The sequence below is a fragment of the Ranitomeya variabilis genome, chromosome 2 (assembly GCF_051348905.1).
Source record: "Ranitomeya variabilis isolate aRanVar5 chromosome 2, aRanVar5.hap1, whole genome shotgun sequence".
Classification (NCBI taxonomy): Eukaryota; Metazoa; Chordata; class Amphibia; order Anura; family Dendrobatidae; genus Ranitomeya; species Ranitomeya variabilis.
Genome location: NC_135233.1, coordinates 474,852,874 through 474,872,045, shown reverse-complemented (window position 1 = coordinate 474,872,045; position 19,172 = coordinate 474,852,874). Strand labels below are relative to the sequence as shown.

Here is a 19,172-nt window from a genome sequence, read left to right as displayed (position 1 = left end):
AGACATGGCAGAAACACTTGCTCTTGTGCCACCTCAGACAGGCAAACGTTAGTGTCACAAGGGTGTCACATCCCAATGGAGGACCTGGAGTTAGAAGGTCACGTCAGGTAATGAATTGCAGTCCTTTTTAGAGATGGTGTGATTCTTGTCTTATTTTGAATGGATTTTCTTTCCTTCAGTGCTGAGGGTTAAGGACTATTTCCATGCTGGGTGAGAACATACAGCCTGGTTGTTCTCAGCTGCAACTGCTTATCATTTACTCCCTCGATATATATACTGCCTCTGGGCATTTAGTCCTTGCTGGTGAAAGATTCATCTTCCTGTGCTAAGTGTTAAAGCTGAGTAGTTGGAGTGGGAATTGGAGGAGTAGTAGTAGTGATCTGTTCTTTGCTGAAGTACAACAGTTTATCTCCTGGTCCCTATTCCCATTTAGTTTATTTCTCCCTGCCCCTATTCTCCTCCTTGTTGTTGGTGAGTGGTTTTGTATGATAATGGTTTTCTGTTATCCCTGTTTTGTCTTTGTGTTTTGTTTTCTTTACATTTCTGTTCCATGCCCCTTAGGGTGGGGGAGGGTATAGATTAGGGTTACTGCATAGTAAGGTTGGAGACCCGGGACTCTTTACCTTCAAGAGTATCCTCAGGACTGGGAGAGTTAGGGTCTCAGCTCCAGGAACAGTTTGAGGCCCCTCACCCTTACTTAAGACCGTCACAGAGTGACACTCAGAAAATGTGTTACCTTGCGCAGGGAAAAGTATTACCTAAGAAAGTAGCAACTGTGAATCCCTGCTGTTTTGTCTGTATACTCACTTATTATAAATGACTTATTCTCCTCCACCCCCTAGTCAGGATCTGTGGTATGTGCTAACCATGAATTGGAGAAGCTCTGGATGGTCAGATATGGCCATTGCACAGTATATAGCAGGGGAACATTAATAAGATTATCTCAGTAGAGGAATATTTTTTTTTATCACATCCAGTTGTGAAACGTATTGTTATTCCAAGATCTGGTAATTAAAATGTACTTTGTAAATGGGGCAACCCCCTTAAAGGGGTTGTCTGGTCCAAATCGATAAGTCTGAAGTCACTCTGTGAAACTGCAAACTTGTGAATCCTCCAGCGCACGTGCTGAGCACTGCAAGGATTCGCTGTTTTTGACCTGGGACCGGAGGGTATGTATGTGTTATACATACTCCAGGCCAGTGGGCAATACCTCGATTCCATACACTTGTATGGAGCGAGACTGCGCCCACTAGACGGTTGTGCCCACTGGACAGCTGCATTACTAGATTGGGCGCAGCCTCGCTCTATACAAGTGTATGGAGACAGGCCACACACTAGTCGGGCTCTGGCTGGGAGTATGTATAACGCATTCATACCCTCCGATCTCAGCTCAGAAACCAGCGAATCCCCACAGCACGCAGTGTGTGCACCGGGGGGATTCAAAGCTCTGGAGTCACACATAGTGACTGCTGGCTTATTGATTTGGACCAGACAACCGCTTTAACTATGAGTCTGTAGCTGTAAAGATTGAAATTTGCAAAATTTCAAGGTTTTTTTTAAATATGTTTATATGAAAAATGTAAGAAAAAAAATCAAATAAAAAAAATCAGTTAGACATGAAAATTTGATTTAAACAATAAATCAATTTTTGATTACATATTCCCGTTAACTAAATGATGGGGCTCTTGGTATATTAGATATGAGATCACCAGAGGAGATGATCTCACCCAAGGTGAAATCAGATCAGGCGGCAGAGTCAGACGCAGACAGAAGGGTTGATAACCTTGTTAGAGGCTGTGTCTGGGGACAGATGGAAGTCAACACGAGAGACGCCATGGTCAGCATAGACCTTCATTACTACTCTGAACCTCCATGCTTAACCCATATGTTGCAGGGATGACCAGACCAGACCACACTGTGAGAACAGAATCTCGCAGGTATATACTCTATCTGGCTTTTGAGCGTAAACTGAGCACTTGTTCTTTCATTAATAAAGATGAACTCATGAACGATGCAGTCAATGTTAATCACAAATATAGTAAGTTGTTTGGTAGCATACCTCATTATCCTCAGGACTGGGTCGGGCACATATAGGGTTGCCTTCCACTGTAAGTGTTGTAAGCTGGGTGCATAATGCCAGGTACTGCAGTTCACTAATATTTTCTAGGTTGTTCCCCTCAAGATCAAGGATCTCCAGATTTTCCAGCATGCTCACTTGGCTGAGATCCCTGAGAGCATTGTAGGCCAGGTATAATTCCTGTAGTGGACAAGAGAGTATGGCAGAAGAACCACACATTGAGACACCAATCACCATGTTTTATCTACCGCACTACTTATATCACCCTTATCTGGTACTCAGCGCTGCAGCAGCTTCGTCACACATCGCTTCTTGGAAACAGAAAAGGAATTCCCATTTTGATATTTGTTATTGTGTTTGGAGAATTATTTTCTACTGATTTATTACTTGTCAGTTTAATGCTGTGTGCACACAGTGTCTTCTTTCAGGTGGATTCCGCCTAAAAAAGCTCCTCATAAAATGAGAATAATGCACAGCAATGTAAAAACAAAATTGCTGTGCACATATTCCTTCTTATGTTACTTTTTAACCACTTCAGGGTTCAGACATAATGGAGCGATTAAAAGTAGTGCCCTGCTCATTCTTTGGGTGACTTCACAGTTCTCTATATTTAAAGGGGTTGTACACTACTCGGACATCCCCTTCTCAATCGCTATGTTTCCCCCTTGTAAAATAATAATACCTATACTCACCACCGGTTCTGGCGCCGTTCCAGCAGTATCAGCACTGACTCTGAAGGGAGAGCGTGACATTGTTACGTCATGCAATCCCTGCTGCCAATCAATGTCACGCGATCCCCAGAAGACCCAGCACTGACACTGCTGGAACAGCCCTGGAACCAGAGGAAAAGGTGTTATTATTTTAATTCATACAATCCTTGACACTGAATTGGCCCTTGGGATTGGTCTTTCAACTCAAATCCAATATGCTGACAGGTACCGTATATGTAGCGATATGTGTTGTTTAATTCAATGAGTGGAAGTAAACATCTTTCTACCAAACTTATCTGATGTCTTACTTGAACCGACTATTTCTATTATTACAATTTTATATCTAATATTCAATGTTCTTAAGCTGGAGGCAGTGTGATTTAGACTAAGGTGACAAGGCAACATGTGTCAATCCACAATGAATTACTATGGTGTCGCATCGTGACTTGCGACCACCTGCGACTGTAAAAGAGTCGATAGTGTTTTGGATTTTCTGTTGCTGGTCGCAGTCGACTCACTTTCCATAGACTTCAATGCAAATCGCGTGACTGTGACTTATGTGTGTGACTTCTCTGCGATTTGCCCTTTCTTTTTTACAGCAAAATCACAGCTCAAAAAAATAACGTGACAGCAACTCACAGATAACTAAGTTGCACAGATGTTTTTGTTGTGTGACTTTTCGAAAAGTTGCTGTTGTGTGACACGTTGTCCTTGCCTATAAAGCATCTGTTACTTGCCATAAATATGCCATTTTTTTACCTAGAATAAATGCTGCTGTTCTCCTGAATCTGGCATTCTTTATTTCTTGGTCCTGCCCCTCTAAGTTACTGAAATATGGTCTCCTTGTCCCTGTACATAAACCTAGTCTTTTTAAACAACTGGGCATGGTAGTCAAGCAGACTCTCATGGAGCGATGGAGAAGAATTGAGGACTACACCTACTTGGCCAGTAAGACTCGATCTATCTATACAGGGAGCCTAGAGCAAAGCCACGGGAATGGAAAGGTGCAGGAAAAGGGAGAAAAACAACATCAGATACAGGAGAGCAGCACCACTAATACCATAATACCATAAATATTTTAAAAAATGTTAGCCTGGTAAGTGACCTCTTTAATATCCTTAAGTACTTAATGTAAAAATTACTCCAGGATAAAAAAATAAAATATACCTTTAAAGAAGACAGGGAAGAGATGCCATCAAGATCAGTAAGGTTACAACGAGCCAGCCAGAGCACTTGTAAATGTGATAGTGATGTACCAAGATCTCTGGAAATAAAACATCAATAACACCTCCAGTAACGCTAATAACGAAGCACAGTAACTACAAGATTCTATTTGGTGTGGTTGTCAATGGCAATTATGCATCCTACTAGAAACAGCCATAACAGCCATTATTAACAATAATAATTTTAAATTAATTTTATTATGTAGTAAATATTTTAGACAATATTAAGGATAAGGTGATATTTACCAGACTGCCTATGCCCAACACACGTTTCGCCTCTGCTTCCTCAAGGGGTGGCTCACCTCATCCTTAATATGCTCTAAAATATTATTCTTTTTAAGAACTAATCTCATAATGTCTCAGGATGCAATGATTTCATAAATTATGAACTACTGCATCCTCATAATTAATAGAGATACAGTACATCATAAATATGTATAAATGAATTTGCTATGTTCAGTAAACATTGCACATTTTTAAATTACGTACCTTTCACTATGCACCTTATTTAAAATGGGATTTAAATGAATTGATATTGTGTGATTATTTTTTGCTTAACGAGACATAAAATTGCATATATGGACTAGTAGTTACCCATTCAGATGATCTTGTTTGGAGTTTTCCTTTTCCACTTTTTTAATTACCGTAATTGTTTTTATTAAACATGCATAATATGTAAAGCGCTATGGAATAAATAGCGCTTTAATAATAAATAATAATAATAATAAAATTAATTTTTAATTATTATGGTAGTGGGTGTGACTGTTTCGTGTAGGATGTATACGTACGGTAACTATGTACAGCAAATAAAGAAGCTTCTTTCTTGCTCCACAACACAGGCCTACTCAGCCCCTCTAAGTCTAGCTTGCAAGAGGGGCATTAAGAATACAGTTAGGAAGTAACTTACATCAAACCCCAAAACAACGTGACTTAACAACTGAATACAGGCAAACAGTATATTATTCATGGTTGAAGTCCATTTCAGTTTGTAATGTAAAGTGCTATAAAAAGCGGGAAAAAAAGAGGGGTGGACGGAAACCATATTGAGCTATACAACTCTTTCTAAGTTTCATAGACCTGAATAGCTATATGAAAATAAGATAACAAACATGGAGGTAAAGACAGAGAGACATTTACCTATCAATATTAGTAAAATATTCCAAATCACTTACAATTTTGACTTCCTGTAAATTATATTGTAATGATGGATAGCCTTAAATAGTGTGGGCACAAGTTGAAGTTGTAAATTTAATGTAGAACTAAAAAAACAGAAAGTCCTTACCTGATGGAAACTATTACACTATTGTTCAGCTTAAGTTCTCTAAGGTTTGGCATGTGTGTACCTGCGTTAATAAGAGTAAATATGTAAGCGTTTTACATAGTAAAAGCCATATTATCGGCATGATTATGATCTCTTCTGTTGCCCAAATCATGCAAGATGTCCTGACATAGATCAGCAGAGAGAAGCGGCAAGTGCTCTTTTTTCTAGAACTGTAGTCATTTATGTCATTCCTTCCCATAATAATGTTGTATCATACATAGCCAGTATCACAGTGCAAAGAGCAGCTATACCTTTACTCTCAAGCCGCAGTTCCCTAAGAGATTTTTGAGTATAGATTACTAAGCCCTGAAGGAGCTTGAACCAGGCGAAACGTTACAGTGAATTTAATGTCAATTTTTAAACAGATATATAATTTACTAGACAGGGTAAATATTTGATATCAGATTAGTTTATTGTCTGCAGCAGCAGTTTAAATAAAGCCAAATTAATTTACATTATGCTATTTAAAGGAGTTTTAGAGGTGCTTAATATTATAGCGATTTGTTATCTTCCTTAATGGAATGCAGGACTGTTGTCTACCCGCCACATTTCCTGGCCATAAATGTAAGGGTTGCACATAGATGCAATAATGTATTGGCAAATAGTGCTAGCGTTGAGTTGATAAAAACGGTCTGGGTTATATGGATGTAATAGGAGAGGAAACATCTGCAACGCGCATTCAAGTAGCCCAGTAATGTACAAAATAGCATTGATGTGTAAAGAGGGATAGTGTTTCCAATATTTTTGTGTAATAAAACAGGAGGTAAGGTTACACAGATGTATTTATTTTTATCTGATTTTGGTCCAGGATTTAGGAGCGACCAAAAGTGCTTGGGTGGGAGAGGTTTCTCCCATACTCCTATCTGGATCCTACAAGTCTAATAACAGGCAGGTGGTTTAGCTTAGCATAGTGAGTTGTGCTGGAGCTAAACAGAAGTGGATTTGTTGGTGAAAGTGTTTAAACCAATTTGACCTGCTACTGCCTATGATACCAAGATTGGTGAGACTACATTTGCTTTGTTGTATTGTGCTAAAGAAAGGACTGTTTATGTTATTTATTTGGGCTGAAAAAAGGCAGGTTTCACTTTGGAGTTATAAGGTATATGGAGGACAATAAACTTTATTCTGTTTTGATATAACCCCCCTGTGCCTATGCGTATCCACTCGCTACCAGAGAGCTGAAACCTGTCAGGGATCCCAATGGCTGGGGATCGCACTGGACAAGCAAAATAACATAAATAACGGACAAGCTCTAGGGTGATGGAACCTGGGCTGACCGCTGCCCTACTCCTGACAAACACAACTAGAAATAGCCAGGGAGCGTGCCTACGTTGATTCTAGACGCCACGCGCCAGCCTAAGAGCTAACTAGCACTGCAGAGGAAATAAAGACCTAGCTTGCCTCCAGAGGAATGAACCCCAAAAGGTATAGTTGCCCCCCACATGTATTGACGGTGAAATGAGAGGAAGGCACGCACATAGAGATGAAAATAGATTTAGCAAAATGAGGCCCGCTATAACTAGAAAGCAGAATGATACAAAAGGGTCTGAGCGGTCAGCAAAAAACCCTAATCAAAAACCATCCTGAGATTACAAGAACCCATGTGCCAACTCATGGCACATGGGGAGAACCTCAGCCCACTAGAGCTACCAGCTAGCATAGAGTCATAATTAGCAAGCTGGACAAAAAACCAAACAACTAAAAAACAGAACTTAGCTTATCCTGAGAGATCTGGGAGCAGGTAGTCAGGAACCAAACTGAGCACATCTGAGTACATTGATAGCCGGCAAGGGAATGACAGAAAAGCCAGGTTAAATAGGAAACACCCAGCCTCTGATGGACAGGTGGAAAGCAGAAACCGCAACCCACCAAAGTCACCCAGTACCAGCCGTAACCACCAGAGGGAGCCCAAAAACAGAATCCACAACAGTACCCCCCCCTTGAGGAGGGGTCACCGAACCCTCACGAGAACCCCCAGGGCGATCAGGATGAGCTCTATGGAAGGCGCGGACCAAATCAGTCGCATGAACATCAGAGGCGACCACCCAGGAATTATCCTCCTGACCATAACCCTTCCACTTAACCAAATACTGGAGTTTACGTCTGGAAACACGAGAATCCAAGATCTTCTCAACAACATACTCCAATTCTCCCTCCACCAGCACCGGAGCAGGAGGCTCAACCGAAGGAACAACGGGCACCTCATACCTCCGCAATAACGACCGATGGAACACATTATGAATAGCAAACGATGCTGGGAGATCCAAACAAAAAGATACAGGGTTAAGAATCTCCAAGATCTTATAAGGACCGATGAACCGAGGCTTGAACTTAGGAGAAGAGACCTTCATAGGGACAAAACGAGAAGACAACCACACCAAGTCCCCAACAAGAAGTCGGGGACCCACGCGGCGACGGCGATTAGCAAACTGCTGAGTCTTCTCCTGAGACAACTTCAAATTGTCCACCACCTGATTCCAAATCTGATGTAGCCTGTCCACCACCACGTCCACTCCAGGACAATCCGAAGGCTCCACCTGACCAGAGGAAAAACGAGGATGAAACCCCGAATTACAAAAGAAAGGAGAGACCAAAGTAGCAGAACTAGCCCGATTATTAAGGGCAAATTCGGCCAGTGGCAAAAAGGCAACCCAGTCATCTTGATCAGCAGAAACAAAACACCTTAAATAAGTTTCCAAGGTCTGATTAGTTCGCTCCGTCTGGCCATTCGTCTGAGGATGGAATGCAGACGAGAAAGACAAATCAATGCCCATCTTAGCACAAAACGTCCGCCAAAATCTAGACACAAACTGGGATCCCCTGTCAGAAACGATATTCTCCGGAATCCCATGCAAACGAACCACGTTCTGAAAAAATAAAGGGACCAACTCAGAAGAGGAAGGCAACTTAGGCAAGGGTACCAAATGAACCATCTTAGAAAAGCGGTCACACACAACCCAGATAACGGACATTTTCTGTGAGACAGGGAGATCTGAAATAAAATCCATGGAAATGTGCGTCCAAGGCCTCTTCGGGATAGGCAAGGATAACAACAACCCACTGGCCCGAGAACAGCAAGGCTTAGCCCGAGCACACACTTCACAAGACTGCACAAAGGTGCGCACATCCCTTGACAAGGAAGGCCACCAAAAAGACCTGGCCACCAAGTCTCTAGTACCAAATATTCCAGGATGACCAGCCAACACAGAAGAATGGACCTCGGAGATGACTCTACTGGTCCAATCATCCGGAACAAACAGTCTTTCTGGTGGACAACGATCAGGTTTATCCGCCTGAAACTCCTGCAATGCACGTCGCAAGTCTGGGGAGACGGCGGACAATATTACCCCATCCCTAAGGATACCAGTAGGCCCAGAGTCTCCAGGAGAGTCAGGCACAAAACTCCTGGAAAGAGCATCTGCCTTCACATTCTTTGAACCTGGCAGGTATGAAACCACAAAATTGAAACGAGAAAAAAACAACGACCAACGAGCCTGTCTAGGATTCAGACGCCTGGCAGACTCAAGGTAAATCAGATTTTTGTGATCAGTCAAGACCACCACACGATGTCTAGCACCCTCAAGCCAATGACGCCACTCCTCAAATGCCCACTTCATGGCCAAAAGCTCCCGATTACCCACATCATAATTGCGCTCGGCGGGCGAGAATTTTCTAGAAAAGAACGCACATGGCTTCATCACCGAGCCATTGGAACTTCTCTGTGACAAAACCGCCCCCGCTCCAATCTCGGAAGCATCAACCTCAACCTGAAAAGGAAGTGAAACATCTGGTTGACATAACACAGGAGCAGAAGAAAACCGGCGCTTAAGTTCCTGAAAGGCCTCCACAGCCGTAGGAGACCAATTAGCAACATCAGCACCCTTTTTAGTCAAATCAGTCAAAGGTTTAACAACACTGGAAAAATTAGTAATGAACCGACGATAAAAATTAGCAAAACCCAAGAACTTCTGAAGACTCTTAACAGATGTAGGTTGTGTCCAGTCACAAATCGCCTGAACCTTGACGGGATCCATCTCAATAGTAGAAGGAGAAAAAATGTACCCCAAAAAAGAAATTTTCTGGACTCCGAAGAGACATTTTGAGCCCTTCACAAACAGAGAATTGGCCCGCAGGACTTGAAACACCTTCCTGACCTGTAGAACATGAGACTCCCAGTCATCAGAAAACACCAAAATATCATCCAAATACACAATCATAAACTTATCCAGATATTCACGGAAAATATTGTGCATAAAGGACTGAAAGACTGAAGGAGCATTAGAAAGTCCAAAAGGCATTACCAAATACTCAAAATGGCCCTCAGGCGTATTAAATGCGGTTTTCCAATCATCACCCTGTTTTATCCGCACAAGATTATACGCACCGCGAAGATCTATCTTAGTGAACCACCTAGCCCCCTTAATGCGAGCAAACAAATCAGTCAATAATGGCAATGGATACTGATATTTGACTGTAATCTTATTCAGAAGGCGATAATCTATACAAGGCCTCAGGGAACCATCTTTTTTTGCCACGAAAAAAAAACCTGCTCCCAGAGGGGACGAAGATGGACGAATATGTCCCTTTTCCAAGGACTCCTTAATATAATTCCGCATAGCAGTATGCTCTGGCACTGACAGATTAAATAAACGACCCTTAGGGAACTTACTGCCAGGAATTAATTCTATAGCACAGTCACAATCCCTATGAGGAGGGAGCGAATTGAGCTTAGGCTCCTCAAAAACATCCCGATAGTCAGACAAAAACGCAGGGACCTCAGAAGGAGTAGATGAAGCGATTGAAATCAGAGGTGCATCATCATGAACCCCCTGACATCCCCAGCTTAACACAGACATTGTTTTCCAATCCAGGACAGGATTATGAGTTTGTAACCATGGCAGACCAAGCACTAGTACATCATGTAAATTATACAGTACAAGGAAGCGAATCACCTCCTGATGAACGGGAGTCATGCGCATGGTCACTTGTGTCCAGTACTGCGGTTTATTCATAGCCAATGGTGTAGAGTCAATTCCCTTCAAAGGAATAGGAACTTCCAGAGGCTCCAGACTAAAACCGCAGCGTTTGGCAAATGACCAATCCATAAGACTCAGAGCAGCGCCCGAATCCACATAGGCATCGACGGAAATGGATGACAGTGAACAAATCAGAGTTACAGACAAAATGAACTTAGACTGCAGAGTACTAATGGCAAAAGATTTATCAACCTTTTTTGTGCGTTTAGAGCATGCTGATATAACATGAGCTGAATCACCACAATAAAAACACAATCCATTTTTCCGCCTATAATTTTGCCGTTCACTTCTGGACTGAATTCTATCACATTGCATAGTCTCAGGTGCCTGTTCAGAAGACACCGCCAACTGGTGCACAGGTTTGCGCTCCCGTAAACGCCGATCAATCTGAATGGCCATAGTCATAGACTCATTCAGACCTGTAGGCGCAGGGAACCCCACCATAATATCCTTAATGGCCTCAGAAAGACCATCTCTGAAGTTTGCAGCCAGGGCGCACTCATTCCACTGAGTAAGCACCGACCATTTCCGAAATTTTTGACAATATACTTCCGCTTCATCATGCCCCTGAGAGAGGGCTAATAAAGCCTTTTCAGCCTGAATCTCCAGGTTAGGTTCCTCATAGAGCAATCCCAGTGCCAGAAAAAACGCATCCACACTGAGCAATGCAGGATCCCCTGGTGCCAATGCAAATGCCCAATTCTGAGGGTCGCCCCGCAGGAAAGATATTACAATCTTAACCTGCTGAGCAGGGTCTCCAGAGGAGCGAGATTTCAAAGAAAGAAACAATTTGCAATTGTTCCTGAAATTCAGGAAGGTAGATCTATCTCCAGAAAAAAACTCTGGAATAGGAATTCTAGGTTCAGACATGGGAGTGTGAACAACAAAATCCTGTATGTTTTGAACTTTTGCAGCAAGATTACTCAGGCTGGAAGCCAAACTCTGGACATCCATGTTAAACAGCTAAGGTCAGAGCCATTCAAGGGTTAAGAGGAGGTAAGAAGCAGCTAGACAGCAATTAAGGGCTAGGCAGCAAAACTCTGAGGGGAAAAAAAAAAAACAAAATTTCCCTTAAACACTTCTTTTTCTCCTGCTTCAGCCCAAACAATTAACACTTTGTGGGCCGGCTATACTGTCTGGGATCCCAATGGCTGGGGATTGCACTGGACAAGCAAAATAACATAAATAACGGACGAGCTCTAGGGTGATGGAACCTGGGCTGACCGCTGCCCTACTCCTGACAAACACAACTAGAAATAGCCAGGGAGCGTGCCTACGTTGATTCTAGACGCCACGCGCCAGCCTAAGAGCTAACTAGCACTGCAGAGGAAATAAAGACCTAGCTTGCCTCCAGAGGAATGAACCCCAAAAGGTATAGTTGCCCCCCACATGTATTGACGGTGAAATGAGAGGAAGGCACGCACATAGAGATGAAAATAGATTTAGCAAAATGAGGCCCGCTATAACTAGAAAGCAGAATGATACAAAAGGGGTCTGAGCGGTCAGCAAAAAACCCTAATCAAAAACCATCCTGAGATTACAAGAACCCATGTGCCAACTCATGGCACATGGGGAGAACCTCAGCCCACTAGAGCTACCAGCTAGCATAGAGTCATAATTAGCAAGCTGGACAAAAAACCAAACAACTAAAAAACAGAACTTAGCTTATCCTGAGAGATCTGGGAGCAGGTAGTCAGGAACCAAACTGAGCACATCTGAGTACATTGATAGCCGGCAAGGGAATGACAGAAAAGCCAGGTTAAATAGGAAACACCCAGCCTCTGATGGACAGGTGGAAAGCAGAAACCGCAGCCCACCAAAGTCACCCAGTACCAGCCGTAACCACCAGAGGGAGCCCAAAAACAGAATCCACAACAGAAACCCCTACAACAGATACATAAAGTTGCAAGGAAGATGCAAATGTCTTCCCTGCCTGTCTTGTAAAAACTTTTGAACTAGTGACTGGCAATGAAAGATTCTGTTACACAGAGATAATAATTTGACCTTCCGTTCCAATTTTAACAATTTTACAATTACTAAAACCTGGCTGCTAATGGAGCCGGAGGCTAACACTTCTCGGTCTACCTGCGAAAAATCAACTATCATGACGTTTCTATACTAAGGTAACGTGATTTATCCACTGAGATTTCCAGTATAACAGTTTTATTTCAACAACTATGATGAAAATGAACCTCATGGGAGGCTAATTACATAATTTTTTTCTCTGTTTATTAATTATTCATAACTTTATGGAAACGGGTCCGACATCTGATGTAAGTTGCCTATCCAGCATTGCTACTAGCTGAAATCTAACTTTTCAGAATGGGTCTGCTTTCACACGGCCATATTTTGGTTCCAGCAGGGTCTATATTAGCAGTAGTGACATACATAAGAAGGTGCCTACATCATGCTTATGCCCCTGAGCCTGAGCGGTACCAAAAGTCTCAAAAGTAATGGAGATCAATATAAATGACGTGTCACAGTTGGGGGCCCAATTACAGATTTTGCATTGAGACCCAAGTTACTCCTCTGGCCTATATTATACCAGCTGTGCATTTAAGGCAGTACATAGTTAGAATAATGTATTGTTTAAAGGACTTTTTCCAAAATCACAAGTTGTACCTTTTCTATAGGTAAGGAGATAACTGGCTGATCACTGGGGGTTCGACTACTGAGACAGAAATCCAGAGAATGGGACTCTGGAATCATGAGAGCAGGGCTCTGCAGCCCCGTCTTGAATGCAGTGACAATGCGCATGCTTGACTCTGCTCCATTCTTTGTCTCTGGATCTTCCAGAGAAAGCGAAGTAGAGTTCTTCTCAATTATCATCAGTCCCAATGACAATGAACAGAGTGGAGGACAAGTATGTGCAGGTCTACTTCAGTCAAGATGGAGTTGTAGAGAGCCCCGTTCTTGGAATGTCTGGCGGTCGTATAGGGAATAACTTGCCATTTTGAGAAACAAAACTGTTTAAGAGTTAGATGCAAGCTGCACAGCACATAGGGCCACCTGTTTGACCCCCTCACCTAAAAAGCATCCCTCACCAAAATTCCCCAAGGTGCGTTCCCTCGTGTCCACACACATTTGAAGTGTTGTAACATCTTGCAGATTATCCTCCCCGGTAAGTGCTTTCTGCAGGGAAAAAAAAAAATATTAAATCACACAATATTTAAGTCTGAGGATAAAGTATAGATTCTCATATGGTTTGTATAGTATTTGCAGTGACTCCATACCAGTCTTGTGGGTGAGAGATATTCATCAACGAGGGTTTCATAGTCTTCACTGTTTACAGGATTTGGATTCAGCAATCCTTGCCATCCCAAATCAAGGACCCTCACACTGGGAGTACCTGGGCGTCTCTGAAAACTCTGTTCCATGGTTTACCTGATAATAAATGAATAACGAGTGATGACAATAATAAATGGTTTTTATTCTAATTAGTTAGATGACATAATTAATTTTTGCATCACTTTCCATATCACCATACAACAGTATCATAATAGCATGCTAAAGGGTAAAGCTTCACATTGTGGCCACTTAATACTATATTTTAGGAATTTTGTTATCATATTAATTTTAGATTTTAATTTTTGATCAAAGGGATAGTAAGACTGTTCATACTGTATGTTTAAAATAGAAGTGAGTCACGTTAAACTTATTATTTATGGATATTTATCCAGAGAAAGCCCCAAAAACTCACATCTGGAGCTTGTGCAGAGTCCCTATGGTGTATTATGAAACTATTGGCAACTGATGGGACGTTGTACAAATTAAGGCCCGATTTATCATGACTTCCATTTTGCACGCCAATTTTAATGACGTGTGTGTGCCTGAGTAAGATGAGCTATATTAAAAGGCACTCGCCTCTTAAAGGGAATCTGTCAGCGGATTTTTGCTATGTAATCTGATAACAGCATGACGTTGAGGTTAAAGCACAGATTTCAGTGATACCTCGCTCTGTGGTTTTGTTTACTTTCAATGATTGTTTTAGCACCAAGAGTCTATCATTGCTGGGACACAGTAGCACGTGCATGCTAGTCTGTCACGCCCCCTCCAGTGATAGGCAGCTCACTGTCTATGGACAAGAGGCTGGTGTGGGCGGGGTTAGCTTCCTCAGCGCTGCTGTGCTGCTAAATCTAAATCTTTGTGTCAGAACGGCTGCACCCAATAAACTAAGTGATACATCATTGGATTTGGTTTCTCTTTGCTTACATCAGGCTGCTCTCAGATGAGGTAGCAAAAACCTGCTGACAGATTCCCTTTAATAAATAAGGTGCCCGGCCTGTTGGAAATGTACTTTTGTGGTGATATAAAGAAGATATATAGGTATTGATGGATTTATTTTTCAAAGACCTGCCATCCTCTCTCTATATATGAGGTTTGGGGAACAGGGGGGTGGGAGTTGATCTTACTGACTGATTCTTGTTAAAACACGATGGCTCAGTGGTTAGCATTAGCACTGTTGCTTTGCAGCGCTGGGGTTCTGTGTTCAATTCCCACCAAGGACAACATCTGCAATGAGTTAGTATATTATCCCTGTGTTTTTATGCGCATCCTCCTGGTTCTCCGGTTTCCTCCCACATTGGAAAGACATACTGATAGGGAATATAGATTGTGAGCCTAATGGGGACAGTGATGATGATGTCTGTAATGCGTTACGGAATATGATGGCGCTATATAAGCAAAGCATAATAATAAAAACTAGATGGAAATAGCAGATGTAAATGCACCGCCAAGGGTGACAACTTGTAAATGAGCAATATCTGTCAAGCCATTGGATAAAGGCTGAACAAAGGGGAGAAAGCCTTTCAATTAATATTTGTCACTAATACACAGTTGATTCACTCACCTATCAAGGAAGGATAGGTTACATTTCTTTAAAAAATTCAGACCACTGAAAAAAAAATAATTTAAAATATAACTTATTATTATATATAATTGATAGTATTTACAAAGAACAGAACAAACAACATCAAGAACTTATATAGCACTGCTGCAGCTAAACAAAGGCTGTTACCTAGTAGACATCCTAAAATCCTGGAAGACATATCTAGATATTGAGAGGCTTGTTTGGGTCACTTGGTTACAATTCCTGTTGAAGCTGAAATTTTGGGTTGTCACCTTGTCTTTTAACTGAGAAACAACTGAGAATGAATCTTAACATCTTGACAGCTCAGGTATTTATGTTTCCTTTTTATTTATTTTTTTAGTAAATGGCATTTTAAGTAGCTGGCTGAAATTTTGTGAATACCATTTGTAGCCTGTATGTCAGTTACTTTATAGAACGTTTATAATGAGGTGAGGCACAGATGGAAAACTCTAGCTGTAGATGACACATTTTAAAAAATTGTTATCCATTTTTCTTAAAATTTCATTGGAAAAGCTCAAAATGGACCTTTCACCAATTTTTTCATGCTAAACTGGATACATGGTGTAATAATGGCTGCAGAGCAGAATAAAAACATTTTTATATATTTTGCCTCACTGCTGCTGAGATATTAGAAATCAATGTATTTCAGTTAATGTAAATTAAGTCTAAATAGGTGTTATCAGATAGTTTTCAATGGGGGCGTGTACTTCTTCATTCTGTATAATATTGACCAATCAGAAGCAGGTAACAACACATAGCAGAAAAAGAACACTCCCCTACACTTGCTCAGAGCAGGTTTCTCAGTGTGTAAGATAATGACAGACAGCCCTGATTTCATGGTCTAACCTTGTGCATGATTAGAAAGTGCTGGGAGTAGAGCACAGATGAAAAGCACCTTTCAGATAAAGCCCCAGCAGTCCAAGTGGGGGACGGCAGCACAGATGAGTTTAACTGTGTCACATTACAAATACTTCTGTCAGCTCTTCTCCTCTCACAGCACTGTCACCTCTGCTGTCCTGCCCTTCACCTACTCTGCCAGTCCAGAGCTGAGGGCACAATGGTGTCAGTAACCACAGTTATGTTTGTTATACTCACAGCAACTTGTGCAGTGTGACATCAAGTTGAACATGACTGTCATATGTCTCACACAGGCTTAGAGGATCTTCTTACTGGCGAGCCTAAAACTAGTCTCAGGAGATTGTGTGGATTCTACAGTTGGGAGTGCGATTTGAAAGGTGCAGCATGGTCCAAGTCACTCCATGCAAGTCTATTACACTGAAGATATGAGATGATAACTAATCAAAGTTCTGGGCTCAGCAATCTTGGTCTTTGTCACAGACTTAGTGACAAGAGATACCCCACACCGATCTAACAACCATCACCTATTCAGTGGACAGATTACACTAAGTTATTTGGACTGAAATGCCCCTTAAATGTATTAATTTGGCCTCAGATCTCAATCTTTATGCTGGAAAAACAAATGTGATCCATTCAAACCCAACTTCGCAGGACTTAAAAGATCTGCTGCTAATAACTTAATGTCAGGTCATGGGGAGTCTTTGCTTCAATGTGGTAGAGATGATTTTGTTATATTAAAGGGGTTGCCTGTTATGACCTGGTGGTTAAGAGGCCACACTGATATGACCTGGTTGCTAAAACGCAACATGGGACGAGCTCTGAGGAGGTGGTATCTCTACTGACCGCAGTCCCTAATCCTAACAACAACACTAGTAATAATAGCCATGGGATGTTCCTGACTCTCCCTAGACACCTCTTCACAGCCTAAGAATTAACTACCCCTAAAGAAGGAAATAGAAAGCTATCTTGCCTCAGAGAAAACCCCAAAAGGAAAGATAGCCCCCCACAAATATTGACTGTGAGTGGAGAGGGAAATGACATACACAGAAATAAAATCAGTTTTCAGCAAAGGAGGCCATTACTAAACTAGATAGACAGAGAGAAAAGGATACTGTGCGGTCAGTATTAAAAACTACAAAAATCCACGCAGAGTTTACAAAAATGAACTCCACACCAACTCACGGTGTGGAGGGGCAAATCTGCTTCCCAGAGCTTCCAGCTAGCCTGAATATGACATAGTGACAAGCTGGACAAAATGAGACATATTTGCAAAGCAATAGAGTCCAAAGCAAATGGACAAACAAGAACTAGCAGAAACTTATCTTTTGCTGACAAGGACAGGCCATATGAGAAATCCAAGGAGAGAACAAAATCCAACCTAAGACATTGTCAGCTGGCATGAACTAAAGCCCAGAGCAGGTTTAAATAACAAACCCAGGCAAGGCGATCACTGGAGGCAGCTGCTACAGCCAGCTAAAGGAGCAGCAGTTCCACTCGAAACCACCAGAGGGAGCCCAAGGGCAGAACTCACAAAAATACCATTAGCAACCACAGGAGGGAGCTCCAGAACGGAATTCACAACAGTTGCCGGCCTTAGGCTACAAATCTGCAGTCACTGTATGTGACTGCAGACTGGTGAATCGCTACATCTCGTGCACTGTGAGGGTTCTCCGGTGTCAGCGCCAGGTGCGTAACCACAAGTACGTGATTTGCATACATGCAGTCACATGCCGACTAGACGTACGTGGCCTCCCTCAATGCAAGTGTATCGAACGAGGCCAAACACAGTCTAGTCGGAATTTGGCCAGAAGTATGCAAATCACATTCTTGCAGTCACATGACTGACCACTCCCAGCATCGGACAATCCTCAAAGCGCGCAGTGCTCAGGATGTGAGGATTCACAAGTCTGCAGTCACATAGAGTAACTGCAGAATTGTAGCTTAAGGTAGAACAGCCCCTTTAAATAAAATGGCTGTGGATGATTTGTATTGCTTGTGAAACATTTTGAGTCATCATCAGTGAGATACATCAACACTGTCAGAGAGTCATCTGCAGCTGACCCTTTTTGTAGCCAGTCTTATTATCAGAAATTACTTCATTATGGTATACTAAAGTGCTTAACCATGCAGAAGACAATAAGTCGCATTAATAAATGAGCGTCTAGTTTTGTGCTTCCATTATCCAGTTCCTGCACCTTTGTCTTGCAGCCTATTTAAACAGTTAAATGGATGTGTCAGCTATGACCTCATTTATTGATGCTGCAGTAAGGCAGGGTTGCAGGATTGCAGTCTTTAGTCAACACTTGGAATCGGAAGCTGGTGCCAAAGTATTTAACTAATATATTCACTTTCAATTTGTGACTTCATCTATAAATTCAAACAATTACTTCATCCTATGAGCTTCTAGATAAAACAGGTCATGACTATCTGTCCACACATTATGGGAAAGCATTGCAATTTCACTCCTGGCATTCAGTAAGCACTCCTGCACTATCGCAACTGAAATTGAATATGTATGCATCATCCTTATAGATGAAGGGCCTAGAGGTCCATTTATGTTGCATGATTATTGGGAATGAATGTTGTTTGGAACACTTATATCCCAATAACTGGGAAATGTTAACAGGCCGCCAACGGCCGCCAAGGCCGCCAATGGCTCGTTCGGCAGGTGAAATTATTTTTAAGCTTGCTTAAAAACTATCGATCATGTCAGCACATTATCCAGTGTACACAGTACATGCAGAGGTGTATCTAGGTTTTCCAGCATTCAGTGTGTCGCGCCCTTCCAAGTATACATGCGATTTGCACACTTAGTCACGTGCCTACGTGCTGCTCTTCATAATTTTCTCAATCTCAGAAAATCCTGACAGCGTGCAATGAGCACTCTGAGAATTCAGAAGTCTGCAGTCACATAGAATCATCAAAAACTTGGACAACCCCTTTAATGCTGCTAAAATAAATAAAAACATTGGAACTGGAGCGCCCCCACTGCTGCAGGGCCGAGGGGTACCCGGTACCGGGCCTCTCTGTCTCGGTTCTGGGGTTGTCACGGTGGCTAGGCCCGGTCCGTGACCCTG

General features: G+C 42.1%; 1 protein-coding gene across 2 annotated transcripts in view; it reads right to left on the bottom strand.

Annotated features, from left to right (window-relative positions):
• The window catches only part of LRRC56 (leucine rich repeat containing 56), a 55,526-nt gene that overhangs the window by 13,949 nt on the left and 22,405 nt on the right, over positions 1–19,172 (bottom strand). The window contains exons 2-7 of one of the 2 annotated variants that reach the window (XM_077287782.1): positions 15,217–15,261; positions 13,601–13,751; positions 13,394–13,499; positions 5,293–5,353; positions 3,955–4,051; positions 2,060–2,257 (exon numbers count right to left, since the gene is read on the bottom strand). In XM_077287782.1, coding sequence (XP_077143897.1) covers positions 2,060–2,257; positions 3,955–4,051; positions 5,293–5,353; positions 13,394–13,499; positions 13,601–13,744 — 606 coding nt within the window. In that variant the 5' untranslated portion in view covers positions 13,745–13,751; positions 15,217–15,261. The remainder of the gene's footprint in view (positions 1–2,059; positions 2,258–3,954; positions 4,052–5,292; positions 5,354–13,393; positions 13,500–13,600; positions 13,752–15,216; positions 15,262–19,172) is intronic. The other variant, XM_077287783.1, reaches the window with a different exon arrangement.